Source organism: Saimiri boliviensis, chromosome 5 (assembly GCF_048565385.1).
Source record: "Saimiri boliviensis isolate mSaiBol1 chromosome 5, mSaiBol1.pri, whole genome shotgun sequence".
NCBI lineage: Eukaryota > Metazoa > Chordata > Mammalia > Primates > Cebidae > Saimiri > Saimiri boliviensis.
In genome coordinates this window covers 86,625,756-86,642,213 of record NC_133453.1, presented here as the reverse complement: position 1 = coordinate 86,642,213, position 16,458 = coordinate 86,625,756, and the positions used below count along the sequence as shown (strand labels likewise).

At 41.2% G+C, this 16,458-nt stretch overlaps 1 protein-coding gene across 13 annotated transcripts in view; it reads left to right on the top strand.

The window, feature by feature from the left end:
- The window catches only part of FMNL2 (formin like 2), a 320,067-nt gene that overhangs the window by 266,442 nt on the left and 37,167 nt on the right, over positions 1 to 16,458 (top strand). For all 13 annotated transcript variants that reach the window (XM_074399688.1, XM_074399687.1, XM_039469557.2 and 10 more), the window contains 2 exons: positions 10,812 to 10,886; positions 15,271 to 15,381. In XM_074399688.1, the coding sequence (XP_074255789.1) occupies positions 10,812 to 10,886; positions 15,271 to 15,381 (186 nt within the window). The remainder of the gene's footprint in view (positions 1 to 10,811; positions 10,887 to 15,270; positions 15,382 to 16,458) is intronic.

Below are 16,458 nucleotides of genomic sequence, written 5' to 3'. Positions count from 1 at the left end.
AATTTTTGAATTTTTAGTGGAGACAGGGTTTTGCCATATTGACCAGGCTGGTCTTGAACTCCTGACCTCAAGTGATCCACCTGTCTCGGCCTCCCAAAGTGCTGGAATTGCAGGCATGAGCCACCATGCCTGGTCATCTTTTTTTCCTACTTTAAAAAATGGTGGAGGGTTCCATTCTATATGAAGACACTCCGCTGGCCTCTGGATGATGTGGCTTCATCTTTATTGAGAGATGGCACATTTAGTAGATCTTTATATGGTGAGGTTGATTCCCAAACAATCTTGCATGAAATTTTACTATTATCTATTTATTTGCTTCTTCAGATTTTAGGTTTAAGAATTCATCATCTATGTAGAAATAGAGGCTATTCTGTAATCCAGTAGTTTCCAAGCTTTTGACCCCTACACCCCTTTTTATACTCCTAAAAATTAGAGGTCCCTGAAGAGTGTTTGTTTATTCAGGTTATGTGTTGATATTTTCCATATTTTGACATTATAACAACATTTCAGGCCAGGCATGGTGGCTCACGTTTGTAATCTCAGCACTTTGGGAGGCTGATTCATAGAAGACAGGCGTATTCTTATGTCTGCTTTTGGGTTTAGTCACTTGTGCTGTTGTTTTTGTTGAAGTAGATGAAGAAAACTTAGCCTCACACAGATATGTTGATGAAAAAGAATTATTTCAACAGCATTTTCAGGTAATAGTGGCCATTATTGACACTATACAAACACTGGACAAGTAGTAATTTCTCAAAGTTTAGTTACAAAGTAGAATCTGAAATCATATCAGTGAACTTTTTCTATACTGTTGCGTTAAAATCGATTTGCCTATATTGCACCTGGAATGAATTTACAAGTTTGCAACAACATTCAGTGGTCATTTGAAAAATAATAGTATGCTGAGTTCTCTAGATCTTCCAATAATTGGCAGATTTCATAATGCAGTATTTTAACAAATCACATGCATTGTTTGTACCTCCGATCTCATTAGAAAAGTCTTGAAATATTGGGAAGCAGTCATACTCCTGGTGGTGCATCCAAGTGTTCATGTGTTTGAAAACTTAATTTTTATCATCAACAACAAATATTGTCAGCTGTTATCTTTAAATTAAAAGGTATACTTTGTTCATTTTCAAGAAAATATCTGCCAAGTGTGTAAGTCTGAATAACTATGTTGTGTCAGTCATGCTTTCAAGTAAGAACAAAAGAGTGGCTAGTTCATCTTGCAACTGAAATAATCACAGAAATGCTTTTTCTCAAGACAATCAATCCTACTTCAGTATGCAGCGGAAATGCTGTATGCAGACTCCCCATGCCATCATCTAGAGGATTATAAAGATATGTATCTAGGGGTTGAGATGTAATAAAATTAATACCTTTTATGCTTTATCAATGATATTTTTAAGTGAAACTGGCTTAAAAAAAAAAACTGAGAATGCATGGCTGTGGTGAATACAGTGATTACTAGTATAATTTGGTGCATTGCCTGGATGCATTTTATGGCACTGGTAATATTCACTCGTCATTTCTTTTGTGCCACCAGTGCAACTGCTAACTGTGTGAAAGTGTTAAGTAACATCTTAGTATTATTGTACAAATAAGGCTGCCCTCACAGACCTCTTAAAAAGGCCTCAGGGATGCTTGGTGTTCAAGGACCGCACTTTAAGAACTGGCACCCAAATACATTGTCCGCTGTCATCTTGGGCTTGGTGGAAGTGGTTGCAATTGGCTTGGAATAAGTGGAAAGTCCTTGGGTTGAGACCCAGAGGTGATCATGAGTGTTAGGGTGAGCTTGCGGAAAAGCACAGATGAAAGTAGAAGGATTGCGAAATGAAAGAATTGATCTGTAGACAAACTGCAGGATCTGTGATCTATCAGAGTCCTTGTATTCAAGGGCTCTGCATTCATGGGACACCGTGCAGTGATTAGATTTTTAGTGATTCAGGTGTGAGGAGAGCATAGACTGACAGCTGCCTCCTCAGCAGGTCCTGAGATCTGAAATGGCTGTAGGCTTTAAACAGCTCCAGCCACTTGCCGTTGCTGTGGTTTAGAGAACATGTGATGACCCCTAGAGATGTTATTGTGTCCCCTCCCTTGCTCAGCTTGACCCAATTGGATATGCTCAAAGGATGAAGCTGTGAAGATAAATGATTGAAAATAAAGAACAGTGTTACAGGCTCCTTCTACTTTGAGGGATCCGATTGGTAAGTCATCCCAGAGAGGACTCAAGGCCTTTGTCACGTAATCCTCAGGTAGCTATTTAAATACCATTCTCAGGCTGAGTACCGGTGACTCACTCCGGTAATCCCAGCACTTTGGGAGGCTGAGGTGGGCAGATCACTTGAAGCCAGGAGTTCAAGACTAGCCTGGCCAACATGACAAAACTCTGTTTCTACTAAAAACACAAAAATTTGCCAGGCATGGTGGCATGTGCCTTTAATCTCAACTACTCGGGAGGCTGAGGCAGGAGAATTGCTTGAACCCAAGAGGTGGAGGTTGCAGTGAACCAAGATAGTGCCACTATACTTCAGTGAGACTCTTGTCTCAATCAGTCAATCAGTCAATCATTATCATTCTCTGTTGAAGACGTAGAAGGTATTTTGGCTTTCTAGTAGAAATGGAAGTGTACTAGTCAGGGCTCTCCAGAGAAACAGAGCCCTCAATAGGACATCTGTAGATATATCTGTAGATGTAAGAGGAAACGTTATGGGAATTTGCTCACATGGTTATGGAGGTAGAGAAGTTCCATGCTATGCATCTGCAAGCTGGAAACCCAGGAAAGCTAGGGTGTCATTCAGTTAGAGTCTGAAGGCCTGAGAAGTAAGAGCCAGTGGTGTAAGTTAAGGAATCTGAAGGCCTGAGAACCATGCACTCCAATGTCCAAGGCAGGGGAAGAAGATGGATGTCACAGCTCAAGATGATAGAGAATTCACCCTTCCTCCAAATTCTCTCTCTCTTTTTTTTTTTTTTCTGTTTGGGCCCTCAGTGGATTAGAGATGCCCAACGACATTGGAGAGGGACATCTTCTTTCCTCACTCTCACAGACACACCCAGAAATATTTCACCAGCTCTCTAGGTATCACTTCACTGCCTGAAGTTGACACATAAAGTTAACCTTTACTAGTAGCTTTGAAAGACTCTATGTGTCCTTCCTAATGACCAGGAGATATAAGTCTTGCATTGAAGCTAGAGAGGTTCCTGTTGGACTTTAAGCACATTTTGGAAAGAGATCATTTATGACATATTTTATGGAGGAGCTTTACTCTCTAGGATTTATTGAAATTCATCCTTTTTTAGAGGAGTAGTAAAAAGACATTTCTTGTTTAAGAGGTGATGCATCAGTGAGTCGTCCTTCGGGGATTTTAGTATCTTTTTGCTTCTATGTCTGGATTCTTTATTCAGTACAGCAAAATATGGGTGTGGAAAGTGAGACAGTCATCTGGCTGTCTCTGTGCCTCCTGCCAAACATCTGGATATTTGGAAACATCTGGAAAAGTTACCGATGTTTTCGCAAGGGTGTTCAGCCTTACGCGGATGAAACCTCGGGCTCATTGTCGTGTCCTGGTCCAGGATTGACATAAATGTTTTATTTATGAAGGAGGAGGGTTGACTAGGTTATAGGATCCATTTAGTTGCTTAGCTTTCATTGGTTTTTGTTTTATTGGAGTGAAATAAGGTTGTTCGTTCCAGAACATTTCCGCTGGATGAACATACCCACAGTTAAATCCCAAGGAGACTTGAGAGCCAGCAACAGGTTGGAGTGATCTGCTTCTGTCACAGCCGCTGCTTGGTGTATGTATATGAAATGTCCAATCACTTCAAGCAACCGCAATAACAGACCATTGACAGCCACAGAACACCCCAGAAAATTAGTTTTGTCAGGCCACTATGGCGTCAGTAACCTTCAGAATGCTGGTGCACTCAATAGATGGTACAAGATGGTTTTCACCTAGGACTAACTGTGAAATAACTGTTTACTTCACGAGGCCCTGAAAATAAAACGGAACTTTTGTTCTCAGGCAGGCCCTGAGAATGATGGTCTAATCAGTCATAATAGAGTGTGCCTCTAAAACGGTGCCTTCCTGCAGGGAGCCTCGCAGATCACAGGGGCCTATTGTAAGAGGAGAAAAAGAAAGTATTGAGGCAGGCGCCAGGCAACAGGGCAAGAAGGAAACACTTAAGCAAAGGGCCTTTAATTTTTATATAACTAACCCAGAAGCATATTTTATAGCCATCTCATAAGAGTCAGGCCTCAATCTGGCTGCAGACCTTGTGTGGTGCCCTGGGAGCTGTTGCTGGGGAAAGCCAGAGATTGTCACTGACCTTGAAGAGGGACACAAAGTTGGCTGAAGGCCGGGTGTGTGTACTTCAACGTCTGGCTGGCAAGATAATTCCCAAGGTTTTTGTAAACCATCTGTTCTCCACTATTAGCTTTTAGGGAAATCATCCCCTAAGCTCTGCCCACCCTTTGAGATGCTTTAAACTACAGCCACCTTCGCATCCAGGGCCCCAGATTTCTCTAAATGGTTTGGGACACTGTTCACAAATGTCTTTCACAGATGTTGGAGACTATAGTTGAGTTGTTTGGCAGAAGTTGTGCTTTTGCTTCAAATCTCCTTTAAATCAAAATGAGTTTTGCTTGTCCTGGGAGTGGCCCATGTTATCTGTGCAGGGTGAGGGATTTCTCGGCTTTGCAATCAGGAGTGAACCAGATGGGGTGAGAGAGTGGTTTGACCTTTATGTTTGGTACTCAGGCCTGGCACAGCCAAGTGCATTCCTCTGAATTTGTTTCTGTGGAGCTCCCATGCCAGTCAGCTTGGCAATATCATGTTCTACTGCCATGCTAGATGAGAAATTTAGACCTTCAAGAATACTGAGGGAGAGATTTTTTTTCATTTTTTTTTTTCTAGTAATGAAACCTTTCTTTTTCCCTCAGAAACAATCTTATCAGACAACTAAGTAAGGATAAGAAGACATGGATAGTGAGGGTGAAATTCTCAAGAACCTTACTTAGGCCTTCTCTTTCCCTGCCCAGCCCCTGACCTCGAATTCCGCCATACCCCCAAAGCTCTGTAACCTGTACTGCTTCTTCTCCTTTAATTCCTCTGTAACCCTGATTGTTTCCTTAAACTATGGTTTGCAAACCAGCAGTATCATCTAAGGCTTTCAGTTTTAGGTTTTTTTTTTTTGAGACGGGGTCTCACTCTGTCACGCAGGGTGGAGTGCAATGATGTGACCTTGGCTTATTGTGACCTTGGCTCATTGAAACCTTCGCCTCCTGGGTTCAAGTGATTCTCCTGCCTCAGCCTCCCGAATAGCTGGGATTACAGGCACCCGCCACCGTGCCTGACTAATTTTTGTATTTCTGGTAGAGACAGGGTTTCTCCATCTTGAACTCCTGACCTCAGGTGATCCACCCACCTCAGCCTTCCTAAGTGCTGGGATTACAGGTGTGAGCCATCGCACCTGGCCTAAGGCTCTCAATTTGATGTGAAAACTGAAGTCCAGAAATGTTCACTCAGTGGTCCAAGCTAACAACAGGGTAGTGGCTGAGCTGTGACTTATAACCCAGGTTTTACCTTCTTGCCTAATATGCCACATAGTCGCATTTCCACCCTTACAGACTTTTGCCCCCATCAGTGTTAGAGCTTGAAGGTGCAAGGAGAGGCAGTTGTATTAGGCAGTACTCCACAGGGGTGGGCAGATAGCTGGCTGTGTTAGCAGACTGAACTCTGTGGTCCAGGATTGAGCCTGATCATTTTCACTTTACACATTCTTAATTGGGGTGGTGAATTTATTCACATGCAGCTGATTTCTAGATGATCTGTAATGAAGATGCCTCTTGGTTTTCAGTAGAGGCGAGGCTTTTCCAGGGCATGTACTTCTATTTGTCTGCTTAGTTACTTAATTTCTGGTAGACCCAGCAACTAGCAGTAGAAGTCTAATCCCTGATAGGTCAGTCCAGTGCACAAAAGGATTCCATGCCACTCTGCTCGGTTCAGTCCTTGTAGCTCTTCAACTTTCTCCCCACCCCACTTAACTAGAGTACATATTATTGATATGGGAAATTGGTGTCAGAGCTGGTGGGAGAAAGAGATATACCAGTGAATATAAAAGTCAAGAATGACACATTTCAACTGTAAGAATATAGCTTTTTATTGAAAAGTGTTTGTACCATGTATGATCTGGCCTTTGTGGGCAGATGGAAGTGATATACAGCAATATATAATGTGTAATGATATACATGTGCAAATGTTCTCCTGGCTCTTACAAACGTTTTGATGAAGTGTGTGAGTTCATTCCCATGTAGGCCAATGCTTGGTTTCTGAAAATAACTGAAAAGTGGTGTCTCATTCCTTTCATCCTGACCGATTTTCTAGAGGCCACCACAAAGGAGAGAGCATGTTCCACCGTGATGGTCCTGTTTTACCCAGTGTGTGGGGGTGGTCCAGATGTGAGCAGTATGAACGAAGACAGCTTTCCTTTGATGTGGGACACAACTTTTACCAACCTTCCCCAAACAAATCTTTCTGTTTCCTGTGGGATTGTAGTGTACACTTGTTTAATAATTGCTAAAGTAACAGAGAAACAAATGTGAATCTGGCCTGCGTGCTTCCTTTCCTTCATCAGAAACAAAGGGGGCTCTGGAACCCATGCTGTGCCTGTGGAACATATCAGGGACCACCACTCTGAGTTCATGAGCTGAGACTGGCAGCAAAGCAGGCTTGGGCTTCGTGGACCATGGTAGTAGGGGTCCTTCTAGTCCGTGCTGTGGGAGCGGTCACTCTGTTGCTTTCAAGGTTTTCCAAAGCTGGCATTGGCATTGTAATGTCATTTTGTGCGTTTGGATTATTTTCACCAAGTTCCTAGCAGCTATAAATAGGAAGACATTTAGGTCTGTTATTTTTTAAGATTAAAGGTATTTCTCTGTTTTGTAATGCACATGTTCTCAGCAGGGATTTGTCTGTTGACGGAATGAGGGATCTCTAAAGAAACACATATATTCAAGGCTCTTCTTAACATCTATTTCAGGTCTGTCTGCCAGGCTAGTGCTATGTGTTTTGGGATCTTTATCCACCATGAAATCTAATGTTGCTTGCTCTATATTTGATTCCATCTTTTTAAAGTAACAGGCTATATGAGTAGTTTGTTTCTGTCCACATGTGCTTTATCAGCCTTCTAAAACCTGTTTTTTTCTAAGACCTTACATGTACCCCCTGGTTATTTGTGGGTTACCTTATTTATAGTACTTATGCAGGGGCAGTGGACCAATTCCTGCGGCATTCCTATGATACCCAGTTATAGTAACTGTGTTTGTGTTGCTCTGTTAGCAGTTGAATGAGCTGGAGATTTAATGATCTAGTTAATCAGTTTGTAATTGGTAGCCAGAAAGGCTGAGGGTTCAGTCGGCTAGTCTGATATTATATGAGCCATTGCTTCCCAGATGTGGGTCCAACAATCATGAGTATTCACAGATTTCTAGACCTATCTGGCGAGATTCTCACAGAGTATGTCTCAGTACAGACTCCAGGAATCTATAATTTTTAGCGGTTCCATGGAAGATTCTGGTGCAGAGATGTCAAAGTATGCATGATAAAATTATTATGTCTTTTAGTGATAACATTTTTTATCTCTGTGTGTCACAGATAATGCTAGAATGCCTTAACTACCTCCTTTAATGGAATATGTTTATATGGGTATTCTAGGCTATGTGGGAGAAGGAACTTCAGGCTGGCCAGCGGGGACCTGGTTCTAGCCCTGGTTCTGCCATTCTCTGGACCTTTCATCAGATTAGAGAGGTTTAATCTGTGTGTAGGTCTAATTCATAAATTGAGAGCATCAGATTATGTAAGGTATTTTTCGGCTTTCTAACATTCTCTGATTTGAAGAGCTTTGCCTCCCTAGGCATTGTTTTGGTTATCACTGTTCATGAACAGCTAGCTGTTGCCTCATTTAGGTTAGCGTGTACTTAGCCCCTCAACCAAACATTAGTCATGGTCTGCTTCTCAGGAGAGCTGGCAGCTCTCTCCAAATTCAGGATGGCCTCTTTTCCTCTTCTCATACTGCCACTACCAACCACCCACAATAAAACAGAAGTAAACCATTTTTTTTTTCCTGAGATGGAGTTTCGCTTTGTCAACCAGACTGGAGTGCAGTGATGCAATATCAGCCCACTGCAACCTCTGCCTCCCGCCTCAGCCTCCCAAGTAGCTGTAATTACAGGCCACCACTCCTGGCTAATTTTTGTATTTTTAGTAGAGACGGGTTTCACCATATCGGCCAGGCTGGTCTCAAATTTCCGACCTCAGGTTATCTGCCCACCTTGGCCTCCCAAAGTGCTGGGATCACAGGCGTGAGCCACTGCTCCTAGCCTATATTGGGGTTTCTGCTAAAGAAAATTTAGATTGTAGTCTTGACCTTTTGTATGCAAAACCTCAGGGTTTTTTACTCACAGGTCCCTCTTTGCAGGCAAGGGATGCTTGTCTCTTTGGACATAAGATGTGGCTGATGTTATAGTCTAGGGAGCTGGGCTTGTACGGCCTTTCCATTTCCAGGAACTTGTTGTATATTGTCCAGAGGGGCCAGCTGAGGATGGGGACAGAACATGGTATCCCCTTAAATCTCCAGTTCTCAGCCATTGAGGATCATCAAAATGATCTGTAGTGCTTTTAAAATTATGCATACCTGTGTTCCCCCAGCCCTACCTGGACCCTGTTGAATCAGACTGTCTAGTGTGGGACTGGACATGTGTATGTCTGTGTGTGTGTGTGTGTGTGTGTGTGTGTGTGTGTGTAGGTATTTTTGAGATAGGGTCTCACCCTGTTGCCCAGGCTGGAGTGTGGCACAATCACAGCTCACTGCAGTCTCGACCTCATGGGCTCAAAGTATCCTTCTACCTCAGCCTACTGAGTAACTGGGACTACAGGTGTGTGCCACCACACCTGGCTAATTTTTTACTTTTTATTTTAGTAGAGACATGATTTCATTATTTTGCCCAGGCCAGTCTGGAACTCTGGGGCTCAAGTGATCCTCCCTCTTCAGCCTCTCAAAGCACTGGGATTATAGGCATGAGCCGCTGTACCAGGTCAATTTTAAAGGCTTTACGTTAGACTCTATCTTCCATGTACTATTCCTCTGCATTCTGAAATTATTTTTTGTTAAGGCAGGTATAAATAAATTTTCATGGAGAGTTGTCATGAAAATGCCGTAAATGGGGGTCTGAATCTGTTGGAAATATTAAGTTGCTTTGAGACTAGGAGGCCCTCAGAGTCTGAAGGCTGTTCACTTTAACGATCCCAGCATACTGTTTAAAGACGGCCACCACTAAGGATTTCCACTCTGGGGTGGGGAGCGGGGTCTCCCTACCACGGTTTAATGCTTCGTTATGGAAAACGGGAAGCCATTCGTCCTTTTGTGAACGTGAAGTTTAACGTAATTACTCATTTATCTTCTATTCATTGGAATTTAACAAATATGATTGGGAACTTAGAAAGTGCTAAGCATTGGTATAGATGCTGCGTGGTGAACAAAACAGAATTCCTGGCTTCGTGGGACTTTCTCTTCATCAAAAAATACTTGTGTTCACATGGAGTTTAACATGAGTGACTTAAATGGCTGCATTATGAAATAACATTTCAGAAGAATTTTTGAGGAATGACCTGAGTATCCCTAAGATCACAAATGTAATCAGAAAATTTGGAGTTTAGCATGTGAAACCTGGATTAAATTAACAAAATATTAACCCAGGGACTGTGTCTTATTAATGCAGCAGTCAGGAGTGGTTTGGGGAAATATTTTCTGAAGGCAAAATGAATAAACCAGTGGGTATAGGACTTTGCCCAAAAAGTCAACCAAGGACATTGACAGAATTAAAGTTTGTCCTTTGACTTTAAAAATAAGTCTCCAAAGCTGAGTGTAGTGGTGTGTGCCTATAGTCCCAGCACTTGAGAGGCTGAAGCAGGAGGGTTGACAGAGACCAGGAGGTTGAGACTGTAGTGAGCTGTCATCGTGCCACTGCATTTTAGCCTGGGTGACAGAGTGAGACCTTATCTCTAAAATTAAAAAAGAAAAAGAAAACATGTCCCCAGAGAGTCACTTGATAGAAAGCTTTTTTGACTTTTTTTTAAAGCTCCGTGTATTTTATTTCATGTGTATGCAAATACCTTTGTGCCCTGAAGTTCCCAGTATTTTATGTTTATTTCATCTGATCAATGAAAACATTCATTTGAGCTGAATATATGTGTTTCAAGATTCTGGGATGCTACTTCACAAATTACTACAAATTTCTATTCTCACCTTAAATGGGTTAATATAGCTTCCACAGTGTTTATTTCTGTGTTGTAGTTTATATTTATGTGCTGACATTTTTTGATTTACTTAGACATAATATGAACATTTTGAATTTGCCTGTTAAAGAATTTAAATACTCAGAATTTTTTGCATGTCTTTTTTTTTCCTTTTACAAAAGGAAACTGTGATCTTTTTTTTTTTTTTAACCGTGAACTACATTCTTGGATTCTGAATGCATGCTAAGAAATTGGTGAGACTACAAAGACAACCAGTGAAAGAAAAACACATTTGATGTGGATTTCAAAATATCAAGAGAATATGGAAAAGAAACCAAAGATTAGCTTTTGGTTCCAGCTCATGTGGCTGTTTGTGAGTTAACCAGCTTAGAAGGAAAGTAAATAGTTTATGACAGAGAAAAAGATAGATATTCTGGAAATAATTATTAAGCTGAAATTTCTGCATCTAATTTTGGAATGTTTATGTTTAGAAAGTCACATGCACAATGAAAACGTGTGTTTCAGGTTTGCGGAGAAAAACAGCGCTTTGAGAAGTTGATGGAACATTTCAGGAACGAGGACAATAACATAGATTTTATGGTAAGTTATTTTAGTACTCAATAATGCAAACTCAATTTTAGCACTTTTTTTCTAAGTACATACACGCATACATACACGTATTTATATTACAAAGGACAGGGAATTGAATTGAATATGCTGAAGATCCAATCTAAAATGTCTTTCTTAATCTGTGTTTTCCCTTTAGGGCATTGATTTCCAGTTTTATTCATTACATACACAGTATAGTAAAGACCAAAGTACTAATTATAGCAAATAAAGGGGAAGGTATGCAGTTGGAAAAAGCCATGCTTGGTACAAATGCTGCCATTATCTAATTGTTGATGATGCTGACTAAGAATCCTTAAGGTAGAAGCAATTTTGACCTTCTTGTTTTTTGCAGGCCCCAGCCAGTGCCCCTCTCCAGACTATATTGTTAAAAATTAAAGTGCTTTGGTTTGTCGAGTTGACTATATGTATTTCCAAAATTAATATGCAGCTGTGATTTGTTTTTCCTCCCTGATGTCTTTTCTGCTTTGGTAATTCTGTGAGGCTATAATCATACTGGGGATCTCCTTGGAGGGATAGGTGACAAACAAGAACATGTGGTTCCACAGCAGTCCTATCATTCTAGGGTAAGAAGAAGATAAAAGTGAGTTGCAGTGCTCTGCATTCATACGCGTAAATCTTAATCCTGGAAGGAAGATAGAATCTACCATAGTGAATTTCTTCAGAAGTTTTACTCTTTACTGCACCAGATCTGTAGGCCTTGAGCCAATCCCATTGCCCTAGGGAAATTCTAGACCCAGGAGATCCTAACCCGGGTGTAATTTCCCAGATCACTTTTTTTTTTTTTTGAGACGGAGTTTCGCTCTTGTTACCCAGGCTGGAGTGCAATGGCGCTATCTCAGCTCACCACAGCCTCCGCCTCCTGGGTTCAGGCAATTCTCCTGCCTCAGCCTCCTGAGTAGCTGGGATTACAGGCACGCGCCACCATACCCAGCTAATTTTTTGTATTTTTAGTAGAGACGGGGTTTCACCATGTTGACCAGGATGGTCTCGATCTCTTGACCTCATGATCCACCCGCCTCAGCCTCCCAAAGTGCTGGGATTACAGGCGTGAGCCACCGCGCCTGGCCCCCCTAGATCACTTCTAACCTGAAACAGACATACCAATCACTTCTTACCTTGCAAAGGACGCCAAGAGAAGTTTTCGTTTGAATTGCTTCAGCGGTTATAAAACATGAAACCTAGCTTTGCAGATTTCTAACACCTTTTGCGAAAAAAATTTTTTGAGTACTCAAATTTTATATGTGTCTTAGCCCTCAGCCCTTTCCAAATCAGTAAAAAAAGATGAAATCATTTATAGGGAAGCTTTTCTGTTGTATAAAGCATGTTATTTGCTTTTCAAAGTGTGTGTGTGTATATACACACACATATATGAATGAAGGACACTTTTATATTGTCCCCCTTATGTACACTTACATGTACACTTATATATGTATATATACACACACACACTTTATGCACACACACACACACACACACACACACACACACACACACATGAAAGAGAGATACTTTTACATTGACTTTTAAAATCTTGTTATGAGGATTTTTTTAGCGAAGTTAAGGCTAATGCTGGCCCTGGTGATAAATGTGTAAAGAGGTTGGTGCTTTGTCTCATCATGTCAGTTTCTTTCTTGTGCCTTGTTAGGGTTACTTACTCATTCTGTTAGAGTTGAGGTTGCAAACGGGAGACTCCCACAGTAAAGCCAACCTACTGGCTTGTGAGTTTAGCCTGACAGTGATGACCCTACTTCAAAAAGTTGACTATGATGCATAAAAGTACACATCTGATTTTCTTGGAAACTGAAAATGTCTGAGAACACTAGGTCCCTGTTCCTGCGGAGTGGCAGCTGCTGGAGCCAAGCAGCCCCTACTGCTTTAGTCCGAAGATGTTCTTTCTAGTTTGTCACAGTCCACACCATTCCCTGTTGTGTGACACACAGCCCAGCCTGCTCATTTATGATACTTGCCAGACCTCTTTGCCTTTTGAGTTTCTGCTGAAATCGTAATTATATAAAGCCCTTTAAAACACCTGTGTTATCCATATACAAACCAGGGCCTATTTTCTGTCAGTTCATTTATTCACATATACGTGCATTGAGGTACCTTATTTAGAGGCTGCTGTTACACAAGTTCTGTGTGCTGGATTCACGTGTCACCTTCAGAGAGTTGGCTGTTAAGCATATCATGAAACTCAGTAGATCATTTAGACCTGTTTTCAGAAGAGAAATGAAAAGATGCCAGAATCCAACCGTGTTTTCTCTCCAGAAAATGAGGCTTTTGACAAACTGTCTTGGGAATGCAATTAGGTTGCACAACCTCCAAAACAACATATTCCTCATAACATATAGTATAAATTTTTTAAATGTAGTATAAGACATTTTATCCTTTTTCTGTATTTTTTGTGGACAAAAGAAAACAAAAACTGACAATTTTTAAAAAAAATATTTTTCTAGTTTGTATTTTATATACGCCTTTGTTAAAGTATATTTTTTAAAGCACATTTAGTGATAGAACTCAAGGTCATTTTTTTTTTTTTTCAGTAAATTGCAGTAGAGTCCTTTGTAAGCTAGAGACTTTACACATCTTCCAAAGATATCCAGTGTATACCATATCTTCAAAGAAGACTCTAACTCCATAAAAACCATTTTTAAAAGATAAAGGAAATTAGGTTTGGAGAGAGACAAGGAGTCAGGTGGTTCTCAGAGTAAGTTTGACTCTGTGTCCTTCAATCATGTTGTCTCCTTGCCAGAGACTCTGCTGGGTGGTAGCTGTGGAGGGAAAGCATTAGTAAGATGTTTCCACCATAAATAGATTGGCTGTCACTGTGGAAAGCAAATTAGATCTGTTGAATGCTGTTCTTTTATTTATCAAACCGGGGACTGGTGTTCTCTGTGGCAGGTCTCACCACTGGTGCAGTTGTGGGGAGAAAGCTTCTAGGGAATAGAAGCTGGTTGATTATATGGAAAGATGGGTCAAGGATCTGTTGCCATCCTGTTGATAGGGCAGAGCTCACAGGACATTTTTAGGCGTGGTTATCTTGTGGTGAGATTGTAGGTGATTTAAATGTTCTTCTTAATGTTCTTTGTAATAATTTTTACATTTTATACAACATACCTATAATTTACACAGCTTGTCTTATATAACTATGTGACTTTTACTGAGATATAATTAATATACTATCAGATTCACCCAATTTATTTATAATCCAGTGCCTATTTAGCCTATTCACAGAGTTGTACAGCCCTTACCACAATCTAATTTAGGACATAGTGTCATTCCCTCCCCCCCAACCCCACCCCCCAAAAAAGGCCTGTATCCATTGGCAGTCACTCCTATTTATCCCACCCTCAGCCCTAGGCAACCACTAACCTGCTTTCTATCTCAATAGTTTACCTGTTTTGGATGTTTTATGTGAATGGAATCATACCACATGTGGTCTTCTATAACTAGTTTTTGTCATTTAACGTTTTCAAGTTTACGTTGTAACGTGTCAGTAATTTATTGCGTTTTATTGTTTCACAATATTCCATTGTACGGATATACCACATTTTGTTTATTGGTTGATGGACACTGGGTTCTTGCTACTTTTTGGTTATTAATGATGTTACTATGAGCATCTGTGTACAGGTTTTTACATGGATGTATATTTTAATTTCTTTTCACTGTATATCTAGAAGCAGAATTGCTGGGTCATATGATAATGCTATGTTTATCATTTTTCATAACAGTCACACTTTTTCAAGTGGCTACCCTTTTTTTTTGAGACAGAGTTTCACTCTTGTTACCCAGGCTGGAGTGCAATGGCGCAATCTCGGCTCACCACAACCTCCACCTCCTGGGTTCAGGCAATTCTCCTGCCTCAGCCTACTGAGTAGCTGGGACTACAGGCATGCGCCACTGTGCCCAGCTAATTTTTTGTATTTTAGCAGAGACAGGGTTTCACCATGTTGACCAGGATGGTCTCGATCTCTTGACCTCGTGATCCACCCACCTCGGCCTCCCAAAGTGCTGGGATTACAGGCTTGAGCCACCGTGCCCTGTGGCTCCCCTTTTTTACATTACCACCAGCAATGGATGAGGGTTTTAATTTGTCCGCATCCTTGCCAACTTTTGTTATTGTATTCCTTTTTTATTATAGCCCTCTTAGGGGGTGTGAAGTGGTATCTTATTGTGGTACCTCTGTGACTTTTGAATTTAAAAATGATTATAAAATATTTTTAAAGAACCAGTGAAATGAAGAAAAAGGAGATCGGTAAGTGAGCCTCCTTTGTGAAATTGAAAGCACATGTCTGCAATTAAACTGAGAGAAAAAAAAAACTAGAACCCATCTAACCCCTTGACAATTTCATTTCAGGTGGCTTCTATGCAGTTTATTAATATTGTAGTTCATTCAGTAGAAGATATGAATTTCAGAGTTCACCTCCAATATGAATTTACCAAATTAGGCCTGGATGAATACTTGGACGTGAGTATAACTGTAACCTTTGGCTCCCATATAAGAATTGACTTATTGCCTACCCTCAAAGGTACACTACCATAGCAGCTAAAGAATGCTTAAAGCTCTGTGCAGTCAACTACTGTAGTGCTAGTTAAAGGGAACTGAGCTGAGTGATGTACTCTGCCAAAGAAGCTGGATTCTTGCAGGGCTCCTGGGACCTCAGGCCATCTTCTGCTAGCAGCCTTTTAGTAAGGGAGTCAGATAACCTCTTGCAGCCTTGCTGCAGCTTTTCTCTGCTTTTGAGCTTCGTCTGGGTAAGTCTCATTGCATCCTTCATCTGGGCTATTGGGCAGTTCGTGTTCTTGGTTACTCTGGGGATCCCATCTGGGCAGGGAAAGTCAAGCCAGGACTGTAGAGTGATGAGTCAGTGCTTAGAGCATTTAAAAAAAATGAGGAAATGGACACCAGAGACTTCCTCCTGAAGCTGCTAAATTCTGCTTATAGTGTTTGTGGCTTTGGAAGTTCTACTTTTAGTTCTTAGGAGGAGGTTTAAAGTTTCCCTTTTTCTTATTCCCTTGTAGAAGTGTTTAGTCAGTTTCCTGAATTTCTTCAGTTAAGAAACAGAAACTTGATGTGAAAATCAGAAGTGGTCTTGAAAAGGCTGATGGCCCACACCTGTAATTGCAGCACTTTTGGAGGGTGAGGTGGAGGATCACTTGAGCCTGGGAGTTCAAGACCAGCCTAGGCAACACAGTGAGACCCTATCTATAAAAAAACTAAAAAATTAGCTGGGTGTGGGCTGGGCACGGTGGCTCACGCCTGTAATCCCAGCACTTTGGGAGTTTGAGGCAGGCGGATCACGAGGTCAAGAGATCGAAACCATCCTGGCCAACATGGTAAAACTCCGTCTCTACTAAAAAAATACAAAAATTAGCTGGGTGTGGTGGCGGATGCCTGTAGTCCCAGTTACATGGAAGGCTGAGGCAGGAGAATTGCTTGAACCCGGGAGGCTGAGGTTGCAGAGAGCCGAGATCGCGCCACTGTACTCCAGCCTGGTGCCTAGCGACAGAACAAGACTCTGTCTCAAAAAAATAAATAAGTAAA